This window comes from Bicyclus anynana, chromosome 3 (assembly GCF_947172395.1).
Source record: "Bicyclus anynana chromosome 3, ilBicAnyn1.1, whole genome shotgun sequence".
NCBI lineage: Eukaryota > Metazoa > Arthropoda > Insecta > Lepidoptera > Nymphalidae > Bicyclus > Bicyclus anynana.
The window spans coordinates 6,885,649-6,900,705 of NC_069085.1; the positions used below are offsets into that span (position 1 = coordinate 6,885,649).

The 15,057-nt window shown below is 36.0% G+C and overlaps 3 protein-coding genes across 5 annotated transcripts; 2 read left to right on the forward strand and 1 right to left on the reverse strand.

The window, feature by feature from the left end:
- The first annotated feature begins 919 nt into the window (after nucleotides 1-919).
- On the forward strand, nucleotides 920-4,391 carry LOC112048682 (iroquois-class homeodomain protein irx-5). Of its 3 annotated transcripts, none has more exons than XM_024086324.2 (4): nucleotides 920-1,154; nucleotides 1,620-1,886; nucleotides 2,104-2,263; nucleotides 2,910-4,391. In XM_024086324.2, the coding sequence occupies exons 2-4, from the start codon at nucleotides 1,780-1,782 to the stop codon at nucleotides 3,477-3,479; spliced, it is 837 nt and encodes a 278-aa protein (XP_023942092.1). In that variant the 5' UTR covers nucleotides 920-1,154; nucleotides 1,620-1,779; the 3' UTR covers nucleotides 3,480-4,391. The 3 variants fall into 3 exon arrangements, with proteins under 3 accessions (XP_023942092.1, XP_052747316.1, XP_052747317.1); XM_052891356.1 differs by lacking the exon at nucleotides 920-1,154 and adding an exon at nucleotides 1,197-1,304; XM_052891357.1 differs by lacking the exon at nucleotides 920-1,154 and adding an exon at nucleotides 1,363-1,546.
- A 1,933-nt stretch (nucleotides 4,392-6,324) lies between these two features.
- Nucleotides 6,325-7,986, reverse strand: LOC112048672 (39S ribosomal protein L10, mitochondrial). Its single transcript, XM_024086313.2, has 3 exons — nucleotides 7,796-7,986; nucleotides 7,209-7,718; nucleotides 6,325-6,714 (listed from the first exon to the last, which is right to left on the reverse strand). Exons 1-3 carry the CDS (start codon nucleotides 7,812-7,814, stop codon nucleotides 6,467-6,469), a joined length of 777 nt encoding a protein of 258 aa, XP_023942081.2. The 5' UTR covers nucleotides 7,815-7,986; the 3' UTR covers nucleotides 6,325-6,466.
- A 1,018-nt stretch (nucleotides 7,987-9,004) lies between these two features.
- LOC112048680 (angio-associated migratory cell protein) lies at nucleotides 9,005-14,799 on the forward strand. Its single transcript, XM_024086322.2, has 4 exons — nucleotides 9,005-9,817; nucleotides 10,773-10,947; nucleotides 11,891-12,007; nucleotides 14,217-14,799. The coding sequence occupies exons 1-4, from the start codon at nucleotides 9,197-9,199 to the stop codon at nucleotides 14,513-14,515; spliced, it is 1,212 nt and encodes a 403-aa protein (XP_023942090.2). The 5' UTR covers nucleotides 9,005-9,196; the 3' UTR covers nucleotides 14,516-14,799.
- The last annotated feature ends 258 nt before the right edge of the window (nucleotides 14,800-15,057 follow it).

Genomic DNA, 15,057 nt, shown 5'->3' on the forward strand with positions numbered 1-15,057 from the left:
TAATTTAGTGTGAATATCAATTATATGATGAAATCCCTAAAATTAAAAGTATTGAACTAAAATCCAAAAAATGTATGGTATGTTTTTAGTTCATTGATTTATTTTTGAATGTGTTGAGAGTTGGAGTCGCGAGATGAACGAAAACACGTTAAGCACTGCTAACTGTTCTATTTATTAATATTTGTAAAATATAGTAAATGGCTGATGACATATAATGACACTTGAATGTCAAAGAGTTGACAGTTTGAATAAATAATATCCACAGACAATAGATACTTATTACTGGCTACCATTGTACCGTAGACATGTATTTTTGCTACATTCCAACAAAATGGAATATTGTATTATGCACAGACACAGTAAGTCAAACTTCGTTACTAGCTTGTTCTCTAAATAAAGCCTAATCGAATTAGAGATAATATTGTTATAAAAAGTTTTATTTTAATAATCACATTGGCGAAATAATACCATAATGTGGCGTCACCAGGCGAAAACAAACAGGCTCTCAATATAAAGTTTCCAGTTACGGTCAATATTTTAATAGCAGCGTTTTACCTGAAATAAAACGCATATTAAAATACTTACCTCACTGGAAACTTTAAGTAATTCCTGCCTGGTGATATATTGAGCCAATGAGCTAAAGTCGCGCTCAGCGATTTACGAAACTTCCCGAGCCCGACACCGCCAGGTGGCGCCACATAGCCCGACGTGACGTCAATAAAAGTACGAAAACTGGTATGAAATCGACGGAAACGGAAATGCTACTCTCAATATAAAGTTTCCAGTGAGGTAAGTATTTTAATATGCGTTTTATTTCAGGTAAAACGCTGCTATTGTTTAAAAATGCGTCTGATAGGTACGCAAAACCTGTTCCAACTCTGCGAACCAATGAATTATATTAACAAATGATATTTTTAAAGGTTAACAATACCAAGCTACAGAAGTCTTATAACAGTTGTAACAACTGAATCACGACAACAATTATATTGTGTGTACAGCGACAACTGAAATCAAGTTTGAAGACGTCGCGGGAGTCATCCTGAAATAACATGAATTTGCATCAGGGCGGTGCGCGCGCGCCGCGGCGCTGCCGTCGCACGCCCGACCGCCGCCATTTTCACACTGCCCACGAGCTTTCCCGCACTCACTCACAGGTATGTAACATTATTTTCCTCACAAACGTGTAACAATCGGAAAGCTTTAAACCAATCCCTAAACAGTAAAAGTGAATCTATAATTTAACAAAAAATAAACAAGTGATTTAATGATTTAAAAAAAAAGGAACAATGACCTCGACAGTACACGTAATAGTTACCATGTTTTTTGTTTTTTATGTAGATTGCTGAATACAAATCCGTAGCCGAATAACTCTAACCGAAAGTACATCGTCCGTATTTGAATTTGGTGAAATCATAATGTTAATTTAACAGTGCTACTATTACCTGAAACGAATAACATATAGACGTGAATAGCGGAATGTGATCGTCATGTTTCGGTTACATCAACGCATAGATTGAATACCAACAATGCGCTCCTCACGTTCAAAGTAATTGGACAGTATTCTATTCCCTGTTTAAAAGACGATCTATTTATGTCATGATGTCCTTATTTTTTAATAGATCAACAAGCATCCCCCGCAGCGTCAACGTTTCGAGGCACGAGTCGTGTCGCAAGCTGCGGTGCCCTTCGCACGTGCTCTACTGAAAACATATTTTGAAATATATTACAAGTACAACAAGATTTCTTATTTGCATCTTTGCTCCTGATACTAGTATACCGATGACACTCATCCAAAGGCCCAGTGAGGCTAAAGTGGAACAAATGGATGGTCCGAAGGAAGACAACGGGAAGTCTATGAGACCAGTGAGGAACAGGCGATACACAAGGTTGGTGGATGTGACTCATTACTTTCAGTCTTCAGTTCAGTTGATAAAGTCTTTGTGCGTCACTTTCGTATCAAAGAACATTGACATTCTTTTGTGGCAATTTGTGAAATAACCTAACACAGGGTTGTCAATCGTCGCAAGGTTAACAATGGAAGAAAACATGTTTTTTAGTCGTGTAAAGTGAAGTGAAACTAAATGCTTGCAATTTATTTTGCAGGAGATGTCTAGTAGCAGGCCAGCGGCCACAGAAGAGGCTCTTCACTCCAGAAATAAAACGCTATTTGAAAGACTGGCTCGTGAGGCGAAGAGAAAATCCTTATCCGAACCGCGAAGAGAAAAAACAATTATCTCGCGAAACAGGTCTCACGTACATACAGGTAAGGTTAAAGTGTTAACGTTTTCCATCTCGTCTCTTTTGATTTATTTCTCTAGGGGAAAAGACTAATCTTTGAAGCGATGTGATGTTTGAATCAAATCAATCCAATCTGAAACCATTTTGTCAAGTGTCTCTTTACACGTAGTAACACAATCGTGCCTATAGTCAACCCAATTGGCATATTGCCAAGACTTGCTATTTGTACATAAATAGGCACTATTTTTGTCACTGCTTGGTTAAACACAGTTTCCCTTTGTTTTACCTAACGACAGTAATCGTCTTGCTTTAATATATTTCAAAAAGTCTCCGATTTCAGTGTAAAATGCGAAAAACTCAAGTTGACTATAAAATTTTAATAGCATGACTTAACCCCTCAACTTGCTAAACGAAGTTTGATACAGCAATCTTGGTAAAGTATACTTTATAGTTAAGTTTTAACCATGTGATATCGTAAAATTTTGTGACCTATACCCAAACGGACTAATCCGGACAAAATTTAGTAGAAACTGTAGGGGTTTACTTACTTAGTTTATCTCTTGAGATTTCAAGAATCCAGTTCCTAATTAGGTACTAATCATTAAAATCTAATTACCAAAAATAAATAAATATGAGTAAACATTATGATTAATTCAGCGAATATTTTTTAGATATGCAATTGGTTTGCTAACTGGCGCCGAAAGTTGAAAAACGCTAACGCAGATCGGAACCAGCTGACTTGGGGACATCTCATCCGCACTTATAATGACAAAGCCCAAGGCAACGTGGAACAGTTTAGCATCTGCTCCGATGACAGCATTTGGAGCGAACCAGAACCTACCAGCCCTGGCTTTGAAACCCTAGAAACAGATGAAAGATTGGAACAAAGCCCAGACTCTGTGAACTCCTACAAGCAGGAAGACACTGATGAATCCTGCACATCACAGGACAAATACGAAAATTTCAACAACAATTCCAACGAAATAGAGCCTTGTGATACAGGCAACTGCAACAGCAAGGCCATTCCTAGTCCTGTACTTCTAAGCAAATGGTTGGAGAGTGCAGCGAGATTTCAGCCCAGCGAAACAAATTATTCTTGGTGGGCGGAAGGAAGAAGATGGAAGCAAGAAAGGAAAATACAACGGACAGACGTTGCGCTCAGGCATGACAGAGACGAAGTGGAAGCAGCAGTGGCGCTGACGGCACTAGCTACAGCCTCCAGTCGCCTCACTGCGCTATGAACTTTTTAAGTTTTGCCATATACAAATATAATATTTTGCCATTTATGTAATTTTGTTAGTATATTTTAAACTTAACTTTTTCTTTGTAAACTGTATATAAATTGGTTGTGAATCTATAGAAATCTGTATTGTATAGAGCCCAAGCAATATTCTTTATTTAAAAACGCAATTCGATTTTTTTTTGACTGACACAAGCGTTTTCGGCGTAGGCGTTGGAACTTTGCACAAGCTTTCAAGGCTTTGTTCGAGCATTTTGTAGTTATTATTCCGCTGACTTCAGTGATCACATTATAGGAAATAAGGGCCTCAGCCCCCCTACTCGTCTTGCTTAGTCGACGACCGCTTATGCTGGATAACAGCTAATGGAAAGCTCTTTTATAGGCATGACGTCATAAGTAAATTCTATATTTTCGCGATTTCTCTAACCTAAAACGAATGACCTTCTAAAATAGAAAACTTCGTAAGCTACTTTCTTAAGTACCTTACAAAGCTTTCCATTTTCTTGGCAACTATTTGCCTGCTAATTTTCTCGTGTTAAGTATAGGATTACCTAAGCCATAGTTTCCCAAAGTTTTATAACAATATATTAGGTGTACCTGTACCTATATTATGTAATTAAGAAGTTATTTTATGTTACTAAAAGCTAGAAGTTTCGTTTTTATCATTAAAAAATTCAATGAGAATTTAAAACTTGCTCAAAACTGTTTTTCTACACATGTGATGTTTATTTACTTATTAGGCACCTAATTAAGTATTAAATAAATGTTCAATAATTTAATTTTAATGATAGTATTGATCTCTTTAAGCGTTGTATTTAGTCATACTGTATTACCATACCTACCAAAGAATGTGTTTTTGAAATACAAAAATAAGCAATTGATTTTTAATATTAAATTTGTATTGAAATATTAATTCGTGTTTTATTTTTTTTAACCCGCCGTAGAGCTCCAATGTGGGATGGCGAGCTTAAGATAATGTCTCTGCAATCATCATCTGCTTTCGTTATCCCACTTAAGTGGGTCGGCACATGTCTATCTTCTCCATTCGTCTCTATTACTCGTCAACTCATCATCCAATCCCTTTACACACATGACCTCTTTCACACAATCCAACCATCTCTTCTTTGGCCCTTCTCTTCTCGTGACCTTCCACTTGCATATTCAACATTAAGGGTGCTTTTCCACTAGATATGTGCTTTGCAGCTAAGCTGTGAAGATGTGTAGTCTAAGCTACAAAAATATGTGACCGTTTCCACCAATACTAAGCTGCGAGTATGTAGCTGTGCGAGGAAGATGCGCCGCCGCAAATGGTAGGGGAGCCCGGGATGCTAAATTTGCAGTTACTAGAGCGTCATGGGGGACCGATTGTATTTGGTAGATTAAATCATGGGAAGAATAAAAGGTTATTTACTTTTTTCGAATAATTAAGAGATTATTTCCTTCAAAATAAGTAAAAATTAATCGCGCTCGTAACCGAGAACTAAAATATAAGGGTTTTATTTTGTAACTTTGCGACGCACCTATTTCTTTACGGTACGCTCAAATCGTCAGATTTTCGAAATGCACACCTTTTAACTATCAACTCACCTACCTTATCTTAATCTGACATCGTCGTTATCAACCCATATACGGCTCACTGCTGAGCTCAAGTCTCCTCTCAGAATGAGAGGGGTTAGGCCAATAGTCCACCACACTGGCCCAACGGGGATTGGCAGACTTCACACACGCAGAGAATTAAGAAATTCTCTGGTATGCAGGTTTCCTCACGATGTTTTCCTTCACCGATTGAGACACGTGATATTTAATTTCTTAAAATGCACACAACTGAAAAGTTGGAGGTGCATGCCCCGGACCGGATTCGAACCCACACCCTCCGAAATCGGAGGCAGAGGTCATATCCACTGGGCTATCACGGTAATCTGACATGCTGGTTGAGTATTTCTGAAGTTACTTTTTTGGTTGCCCTAAACGTACCCACCAATATTAAGGGCTCATACTTGGTGGAGGTAATCAACAACGTGCAAGGTATAATACCTTATGTTCATCTGCCGCGCTCGAGTAACTGCAAAAATCCCCTCTTCAGCTCCCCTACTAAAAGTATAGCTACGCGAGAAAGATGCGCAGCTCGAGCAACCCACATTCAGCTCACTGTTGAGCAAGAGTCTCCTCTCAGAATTAGAGGTTAGGCCAAATACTCCACCACGCTAGCCCAATGCGAATTGGCAGACTTAACACACAGAGAGAATTAAGAAAATTCTCAGGTATGCAGATTTCCTCATGATGTATACCCTTCACTGTTTGAGACAAGTGATATTGAATTTCTTAAAATACACATATCCCAGACCGAATCCAAACCTACATCTTATAGTAGCTATAACATATGATATGTTATAGCAACTATAATAGACCCAAATGCAGATCACCCTGCTGTGACTAGACTCGCCTTAGCATGCTTCAATGTTAAAGAACTCTTGATTTGAACTAAAGTAGGTTATATCCAAAAATTAGTTTAACCTGTGCTCAAAATAATAAGACTCAAATCATATTAATTAGGCCTGACTTGTTATGAAATCTCGAGATGCAAGGAAACTTATGATTGTGAGCTCTTCACACTACCAAATAAATAAAAAAATTTAACCTAAAGTCCTTTACATGAAAGAAGTCCCCCAGATGCTGCACTAATGTTTTAATGACGCTCAATGTCATTTGGTAATGGCGTTTTTATTGTTATTTTTGTAAGGCACCATCAATTTTAGTTTAGGTTTTAGCCGCTGGATTTCTTTCATGATATGGACTCTATCTAAATCATCACTGTCGACATATCTATTTAAAGTCAAACCAAATCATTGTATCATAAAATTGTATATTTTTCTTAAGCATCTATCCCTAAATACAGTAGTAATAAAACTTTAGCACACTTACAACATATGATTTTGACAGATTTCACAAGTGTGTCTTAAGCTTTGGTACATTGTACATTTATTCAAATTAACTCTCCTCTTTTGTGTCTATTGATTCTGTTTGGTTATCTTCTGTAGTAGGACTGTTTTGTATAGATATATGTTTTTCTAGATGTGACACAAGTATCTGCTGACTCTGGTTAAGTTGCCCGACAAGGCAAGAGCCTGCACTTTGGAGAACTGAACACAGTTGGCTCCTCGCTACATCCAGATTAGGGAGTTTGCTGAACTCTACTAACTCATTCTTTGATAATAATTTATCTTCAATTATACCAGCTGAAACAAAAATAATAATTTGTTACTAGGAGCTGTTACATTGTGAGGAATCCTAAGAATTTTCTTAATTCTCTGTGTGTGAAGTCTTCCAATCTGCATTGGGCCAGCGTGGTAGACTATTAGCCTTAAACCCTGTCATTCTGATCGGAGACTCATGCTCAACAGTGAGCAGCAAATGGATTGCTAATGATGATGATAATGAGGTTACTACATTAGACTAATTAATTATGTATTTATTGTTTAACCATTTGAGAAATCAGTAGGCATTTAAATATTATGATAAAGTCTGTGATATATATGGCCTTATTACTTGGATGAAGATATTGATAAGCTATTAAGGTTAATAACCGACAACCAACTGGTGGTAGCAAACTTGAACTGACTGGCTTAATAACTATTCAGTTCAAGTTGTCCAAGCATTTAAATTCATCTACTTTTTAATTTAGATTGAAAATTTAAATAGAGTGAAATATCATAGCCATACTAATACTAACCCATAACAACCAACTGTGGTGCTTTCTTAAGTATTTTAAACATCTTTGCAGCATTTTCTGGTTGGCCAAATATGATGTTTTGGTGTGACGTAAACAACTGATTTACAGCCTCGTACCGGGTGCCCGTAGTTGCCATGCTTACTATTTTCTTGCCATATGTTCTTAAATGCATGTCATTCTTCTTCAACGATGCGTATACAGGTGTCTTATCCTCCATATTTATGGAATTAACATGTAAAAATACTACCATTTTGGAAGTGTTAAACCAATTTAAACATTCGTTAGCTAAGATTCTTTCAAATGGATTGTCTATTTCCATTTTTGCTATGGTATCTTTTATTTTCTCACATTTCATTATTTCGGGCAACAAGTGCTTCGGTGGACCAAAGTGAGGTTTGGAAATATCGATCAGAATTTGCCTTCCAAAGTGGGGTTTGCGAGGCTTCTGTATATTAATTTTTCCTCGAAATCGTCTAGTACACAATAATGGTGCAGCGGTTTTCAATAGACCTAGAAAATATAGTTTAAAATTAATTTCAAATTGTGAAAAAGTCAATAATCAACAATATGAATTCGCAACATTTTACCTCTATTTATTAAAGCCATTGCGCCAGCTATGAAATTACGTATTATAGAGATAATACGTAATATTAATAAATAAATAAATAAATACACTCTGTTTTAATTTATGTAAATTGCAAAATAAATATTATAGAATATTTAATTTCCTTTTGAAAACATATGCATTTGCATCTAATTTTTCTTCCGGCTTTGACAGTTGACAAGTTGACAATGACAAGAAATAAGAAGTTAAAAAAGATAGAACCCCAAAAGTCCATAGACAATCCATAACCTGGACTCATAGAGGAATTAGATATGGAGACGCATCGCATATAATATTTTAATTAATAAATAATATTTTGTGTTCTTACATGGTTCCTAAACTACACACAACTATTTTGATTTAAAACACACACACATAATAATAACAACGAGTAGATGTTACTCTATAGCATCACAAAGCAGACAGACGAAACTTTTAAAAACATTTTTTTGTTGAGAAAACTCCAGAAAGGTTCAGTGATTATCCGATGTGGTTTTGAATCAAAACATCCGGGGTTCGAGTCAGTATGAGATACCTACTGATACTTTCATTCATCTAGAAAATTAATTCAGTTATATTTACAGCCTGGAGTTGGGAAGTTTGTGGTGTTACACCCCTAAGCATCCGAAAGCACGTTAGGAAAACGGGAGAAGTTGATCCATTTTTACAGCGATACTACAGGCTACTAAGGGCTGATTTAAAGAGTCTGATTTAAAAATCGCGGGCATCCTCTAGTATAAAATAATTATTTTATAACGTCTAGCGAGTCAGGTCCTTTTTGTAATTGTTCTGAGCTTGTTGTAAATTGAGATTTGATCCTTGGAGTATAAAATAATCTTTGGATGTGATACTATCCACAGAATATTAATTCTTAAATCGATCTGAATCGAAATTATGAAAATCTTAGAAATATATTCACAAAAAAATCGATTATGTGAAAAATTGGTCTAGGCTAATTACCACTGAAATATTTTTCAATTCTAATCTAACCAGTAATTCAGAGATTATCAAGTTCAATCAAACTTTTCAGCTTATATTTTACTATAAGTTTATTTGTAATTTAATTACGTATTTGTTTACATTCATCTAATAGCGATTAATTAGTAATTATATTTGATCTTTCGATTAATCGGCGACTCGTCAGCATCAGTACATCACTATTAACTGATATTGTCATTTGTCTGTCAAGTGTCAACTCATGTTTCATCACAACAAAAACATGTGTTTTTACTTTTTCTTATTGCCACTTGAAATTGAAAATAACCTCTGACTTTATTAAATATTCTTTATAAATTATTAGTTCGTATTCGTAGTCAAGTCTTGTGACTGGTGTTTAAAAAGACGGTAATAATAATCGGCAGAGAAAGCTAATATAGTGCTGAAAATGAGAGATCGGCACCAGAACACACCTCCTTCATCCATAAATGGTGACGAAATTATGGGTATGGAAGACGACGAGGGCATAATTTTCGAAGAATTGGAGGAGGTGGAGTTCACTGACGAAATGTTAGAAGACGTCGACGATCAAGAGGAAGAAGACGAGGAGATGGAGAAGCCGGAAGACCTCGCTGCGGTTGTTTTTGATAAACACAGCGGCTCCGTGTTCTGCTGTGACTTACACCCTAGTGGGAAATACGCAGCGACCGGAGGCGAAGACGACAAAGCTTATGTCTGGTCAACTAATAATGGGCAAAGTATAATGGAGTTCTCGGGCCATAAGGATTCCGTAATCTTCGTTGGTTTTAGCTTTGATGGTGCTTATTTAGCAACAGTTGACATGTCGGGGGTTATAAAAGTTTGGAAATGCAGGTTTGATGATAACCAACAAGAACCGTGGCCTGTTGCCTTCGAATATGAGGCTGATGACCTCAGCTGGGCACTGTGGCACTTTGCCGCCAGAGTTCTTATATGTGGTTCAATGACAGGGGACATATATGTATTCAAAATACCCTCTGGTGAAACGAAAGTATTGCAAGGCCACAATATTAGGACTGAATGTGGGAAGGTATGTAATTTTATTTTATTTTAATTGGTTTTATTATATTTGTATAGACATAGGCATGATCTAAACTTTCCTGCTGGCCTATTCACTGTTTTGGTCTTTATTATCAACCTATTAAAATAAACATCAAATCAATCGACAAACTGTCATCTCTGTCGCACCAAACGCTAAATCACTTGGCGGTATGTCTTTGCCGGTAAGATGGTAACTAGCCACGGCCAAAGCCTCCCACCAGCCAGACCTGGACCAATTAAGAAAATCTCAATCTGCCCAGCTGGGGATCGAACCCAGGACCTCCATCTCTCGAATTTCAATGAGACTTTCACTGGTAGATAGGGGAGGTTAATGAGCATACTCATAGCTGGGCATTAACTCGTTAATCCGTTAATCGTTAATTAACGAAGTTAACATTTTGATTAACGGATTAACTTTTAAGTTAACTTTTAAAAATGTTAACGGACCCGTTAACTTCCGTTAATATGCAGTAGTCCGTTAATCGTTAATCCAATGCCTACTATTTACCGCGCGTCGCGATTAACAGGTTTAGACAAGTAAGAAATGATGAAAGATTTTTATTCAAAGAAATCAACGAATTCCTACTATATTTATGTTAAAATAAAATATAAAATCAACTAAAAATAAATTATGGCACTTTTCCCCAGTGCTCAACCCTTATTTTTCCAATGGGGATCTCACACAATGATAAAAAAATGCAATATTAACCAGTCATATTAACGGATTAACGATTAACGTTAACTTTCGTTAATTCTTCCGGAATGTAACGCTTTAACGTTTAACGAAGCTAACTTTTTTTGTAGCGGTTTAACGATAAACGAAGTTAACTATTTGTTTAACGGTGCCCAGCTATGAGCATACTGAATTTCACACGGACCAAGTCACTGATGTACAATAGTCAGAAACATAAATTGTTTCAAAATATAAAATACTTCTTTCTCAGATGTTCCATGATGGTGTGAGACTAGCATCAGGATATAAGGATGGGTCTATTAAAATCTGGGACCTCAAAACTGGTACTGTACTACACCATGTACCTCCAGGAACTCATGAAGCTTGGATCAATGCTATTGACATACATCCAGAAAACAGTCTCCTGGCATCCATAACTACCGATGGTAATTTTTCAAATTTCTTAATTTATTTACTGACTTTTATTACTTTATACTTATCTTCTTCTTATAGTGCTTCTCCATTACTGAAGGTCTGTGGTCAGCTTTCTAAACTTTTCTTGTCCATGGCTAGGCGGAAAAGTTCTTCGACTGTCTTTATGCCAGTCCACTCCCTTATATTTCGTAGCCAGGACTTCTTTCTTCTATCTACTCCTCTTTTGCCTGCAATCTTGTTATTCTTGTATTATAGTAGTATTTAATATTTTATACAATCATTGGGCCAGTGGTTTTGGATCACGAGGTCCTGGGTTCAATTCCTGGGTTGGGATATGAGATACAAGTTTTTCTTTCGTCTAAAGGTTGGGATGTTGGTTGTTACATCCCTGTGCCTCTTGAGCCATTGGTCCCAGTCACTATCGTCGTCGTCGTCGTCGTCGTCGTTATCAACCCATATACGGCTCACTGCTGAGCTCGAGTCTCCTCTCAGAATGAGAGGGGTTAGGCCAATAGTCCACCACGCTGGCCCAATGCGGATTGGCAGACTTCACACACGCAGAGAATTAAGAAAATTCTCTAGTATGCAGGTTTCCTCACGATGTTTTCCTTCACCGATTGAGACACGTGATATTTAATTTCTTAAAATGCACACAACTGAAAAGTTGGAGGTGCATGCCCCGGACCGGATTCGAACCAACACCCTCTGAAATCGGAGGCAGAGGTCATATCCACTAGGCTATCACGGCTCACTCAGTCACTATCATTAGCACTGTAATAGTGGTTGTCCATTAATGTGACTTTATCCCTAAGCCTGCCAACCCACATTGGAACAGCATGGTGGTTCTGAGCTCCATATCCCCATATCGCCTATAAGGAGGCACCTGACCTGCAGTGGGCCATTAAAATAGGCTGATAATGATATAATTTTATTTCATATTATATTTTATTACAGGTAAAATTAGTTTGACAACACCAAGCAATGGTAAGGTAGTGGACCAATTGGAGACAGAGACAGATTTAGAAACCATAGCATTTTGTCCTGACCCTCAGCTAGGATACTTTGCTTTAGGTATGTATGGCATGTGCATGATATTATCAAATACATCAAATACATTGGATAAGCCATCTACTGAATCTCTCGTAAGCCGTGATAGCCCAGTGTATATGACCTCTGCCTCCTATTCTGGAGGGTGTAGGTTTGAATCCGGTCCTGGGCAATGCACCTCCAACTTTTCAGTTATATGCTTTTTAAGATATTAAATATCACGTGTCACAAATGGTGAAAGAAAAACTTTCTAAGAAAACCTGCATACCTGAGAATTTCTGAAGTCTGTCAATTCACATTGGGCCAGCGTGGTGACTATTGGTCTAACCTAACCCCTCAGGTTCTGAGAGGAGACTCATACTCGGCAGTGAGCCGAATATGGGTTGATAATGATGAATGATGACTGAATCTCTTGATATCTGTAGCTATATTCTGTAACAATATAATTATATAGAACTCTGCATGTTTTTAAATGACAATGTACATTCCACAAAAAAATGTCACATCATATATATTACTATATATACATTTAATATAATTTATTTATGTTTTACAACTTTAGGTTATTTTTTTCTTTTTTTAATCATCTTCCGGGAATTCTATTAAAGAATTATATTAAAGTTAGATACGTTTGACTTTTTAGTCAATAGATAAATTATTACAACAATTTTGGTGTCTTAATTCAAGGAATTTTATTACGTTTATGCGTTTGCGATTTCTTTTACGATAAAAGATTTAAAATACTATTTTATTTAAAAATACTATTCCATAACTTAACTAATGTCCATGAATATTGAGTCCTTTTACTCTTACGATAAAGATGTTACCTACTGTCGGTTACACTAACATTTAAAAATAAGTTTTACTAACGATAAACCAAGCATTTGGGATCAACCCATTTCACCTTTCCCCCCAAAATCGTTTTTAGTATAACTAATTTTATATTTTACCTTTTAAAAATGTTATTTGTACTAATTTGACATTTACGTTAAAAGTGTCACTTACTATAATTTCATGGTCTTAAGTCGACTAGCGGTTTTTTAAAACGGTAAAGCTTTTAGAGGAAAATTGCTCATTTAGATAAACTTCAACCTCTATAGCGATTGTAATTGAGAAGGGCGATTGTAAATTTTTAATTAGGACGTTCCAAAAAATAATAAATAAATAATCAGCCAAAAAAATACTATTAAATTAAATTTAAAATAAGAGTATGTTTTGTTTAAATTTCAAATGAAACTTGGCACGATTTGAGACCATAATACTTACAGAAATAGGTTATTTTTATTAAATAGGATACTTTTTGTCGCGATAATTAAATCAGAACGGGACGAATCAGGGATTGAAAGTTTGTATGGAAAGTCCTTCATTTTTCAAGTTTTTCAAAATTTCTACCCCAGAAGGGTTAGAAAAGGGTAAAGTTTTTTAATATAAATCGTTCATGTTTTGAGTTAGGTATAGTTTTGTAAAGTGGTTAGTGGACTATTTATTATACATATACTAGCAGACGCCCCGCAGTTTCACCCGCGTAGTTCCCGTTACTGTTGGAATAAGAGGATGAAATATGGCCTATGACACTCACAAATAACGTGGTTTTCTTCTGGTAAAAGATTTGCAAAATCGGTTCTGTAGATTCGATAATTACCCCTTACAACTTTACCTCTTTATAATATTAGTAAAGATAAAACATGCGAAAATATTAATAGAAGGGGTTGAAATAGGAGTTGAAAGTTTTCATCTATTTCCACGCGGACGAAGTCGCGGGCGTATAGTACCTAGTGTGGGAAAACGTCTGGGTGGAATAAGAAAGGTTAAATCATAAAATTTTGAAGTGATTAGGTTACGAACGCGTATTTCATCATTTATTTTCACTTTCATTTATTGTACCGTTTCCTTAAAACCGGTCCACATCCAAACATGCATGACGAAATAGTGTTTGAGATTGCCTCGCAACTAATATAAATTGCTCAAATTCGTTCTGCAGAGGTAGAATTGTAGAACCATTAATGATTACATTTTAAAACAATTCATAAAAGTATTTTTTTTAATTTTAATAATGAACCCGTAATATTCTTGTGTCCACAATTAAAAAAAAAACGACTTTTGGGTAGGGTTTTCATCTTTATGTCTTCAGGAAAGATTGACAATTCTTTTAATCGAGATATAAACAAAATATCAATTATACTACAGAAGCGTATAAAAAAATTGACAATTAGATATATATTTTGATTTCCAGGTACATTGAATGGGTCCGTAACGATATGGGATACGAGCAGGAAAATGATTCGCCATCACTGTTCCAAATCCGATGACAGGAATTCCCCCGGCGTAACCAAGATTATCTGGGTGAAGGACCAAATACTCGCTGGTTGTTTGGATGGTTCCGTACGTATTTACGATGGCAAATCTGGGGAACGGAAGGTCGTTTTAACTGGTCACTGGTCACAAGTGTTAGATTTATGCTACAACGCCGAAGAGAACATTATACTAACAACGTCGAATGAGGGTTCTGCTAGAATATTTAAGTATTCTTAATTCTAGATTGATTTAATTAAATATATACCTCACGGACATCGACATTTCGGTTTTATTTATCCTAGTTTGTTTGTATTATGAGGTAGGAACATTTAATTGTTAAGACTGATCTACGTCTACCACAACAAGTTATCAAGTTATTATGAACACAATAATATACCTCAGAATACGGTGACTGACTTGCATAGTGATTAAATTGTCCATACAAATGCTGTGTATAAATAATATTTTAAATTACGACGTTAACTGTACTGAATGTATAAAATATATATTTATAAGTTTGATATCGACTTTCATTTTTCAAAATTCCATTAGTTTTTTTTACACAGATCTTCTTTAGATTGAATTTCTTGATTACAAATTAATTATTATTATTAGCTTAGACGTAATCGTATCTATCTTCAAGTACACGAGACAATACAAAAGTAAACGTTAAACGTCCTTTTTTAAATGACGAGTTTTTTAAAAGAGAAACTTGGTATATTTTGAAGCTATTCTCAGTAGCTTTCTGCTATCCGAATATCAAAAGTATAAATAGAAAT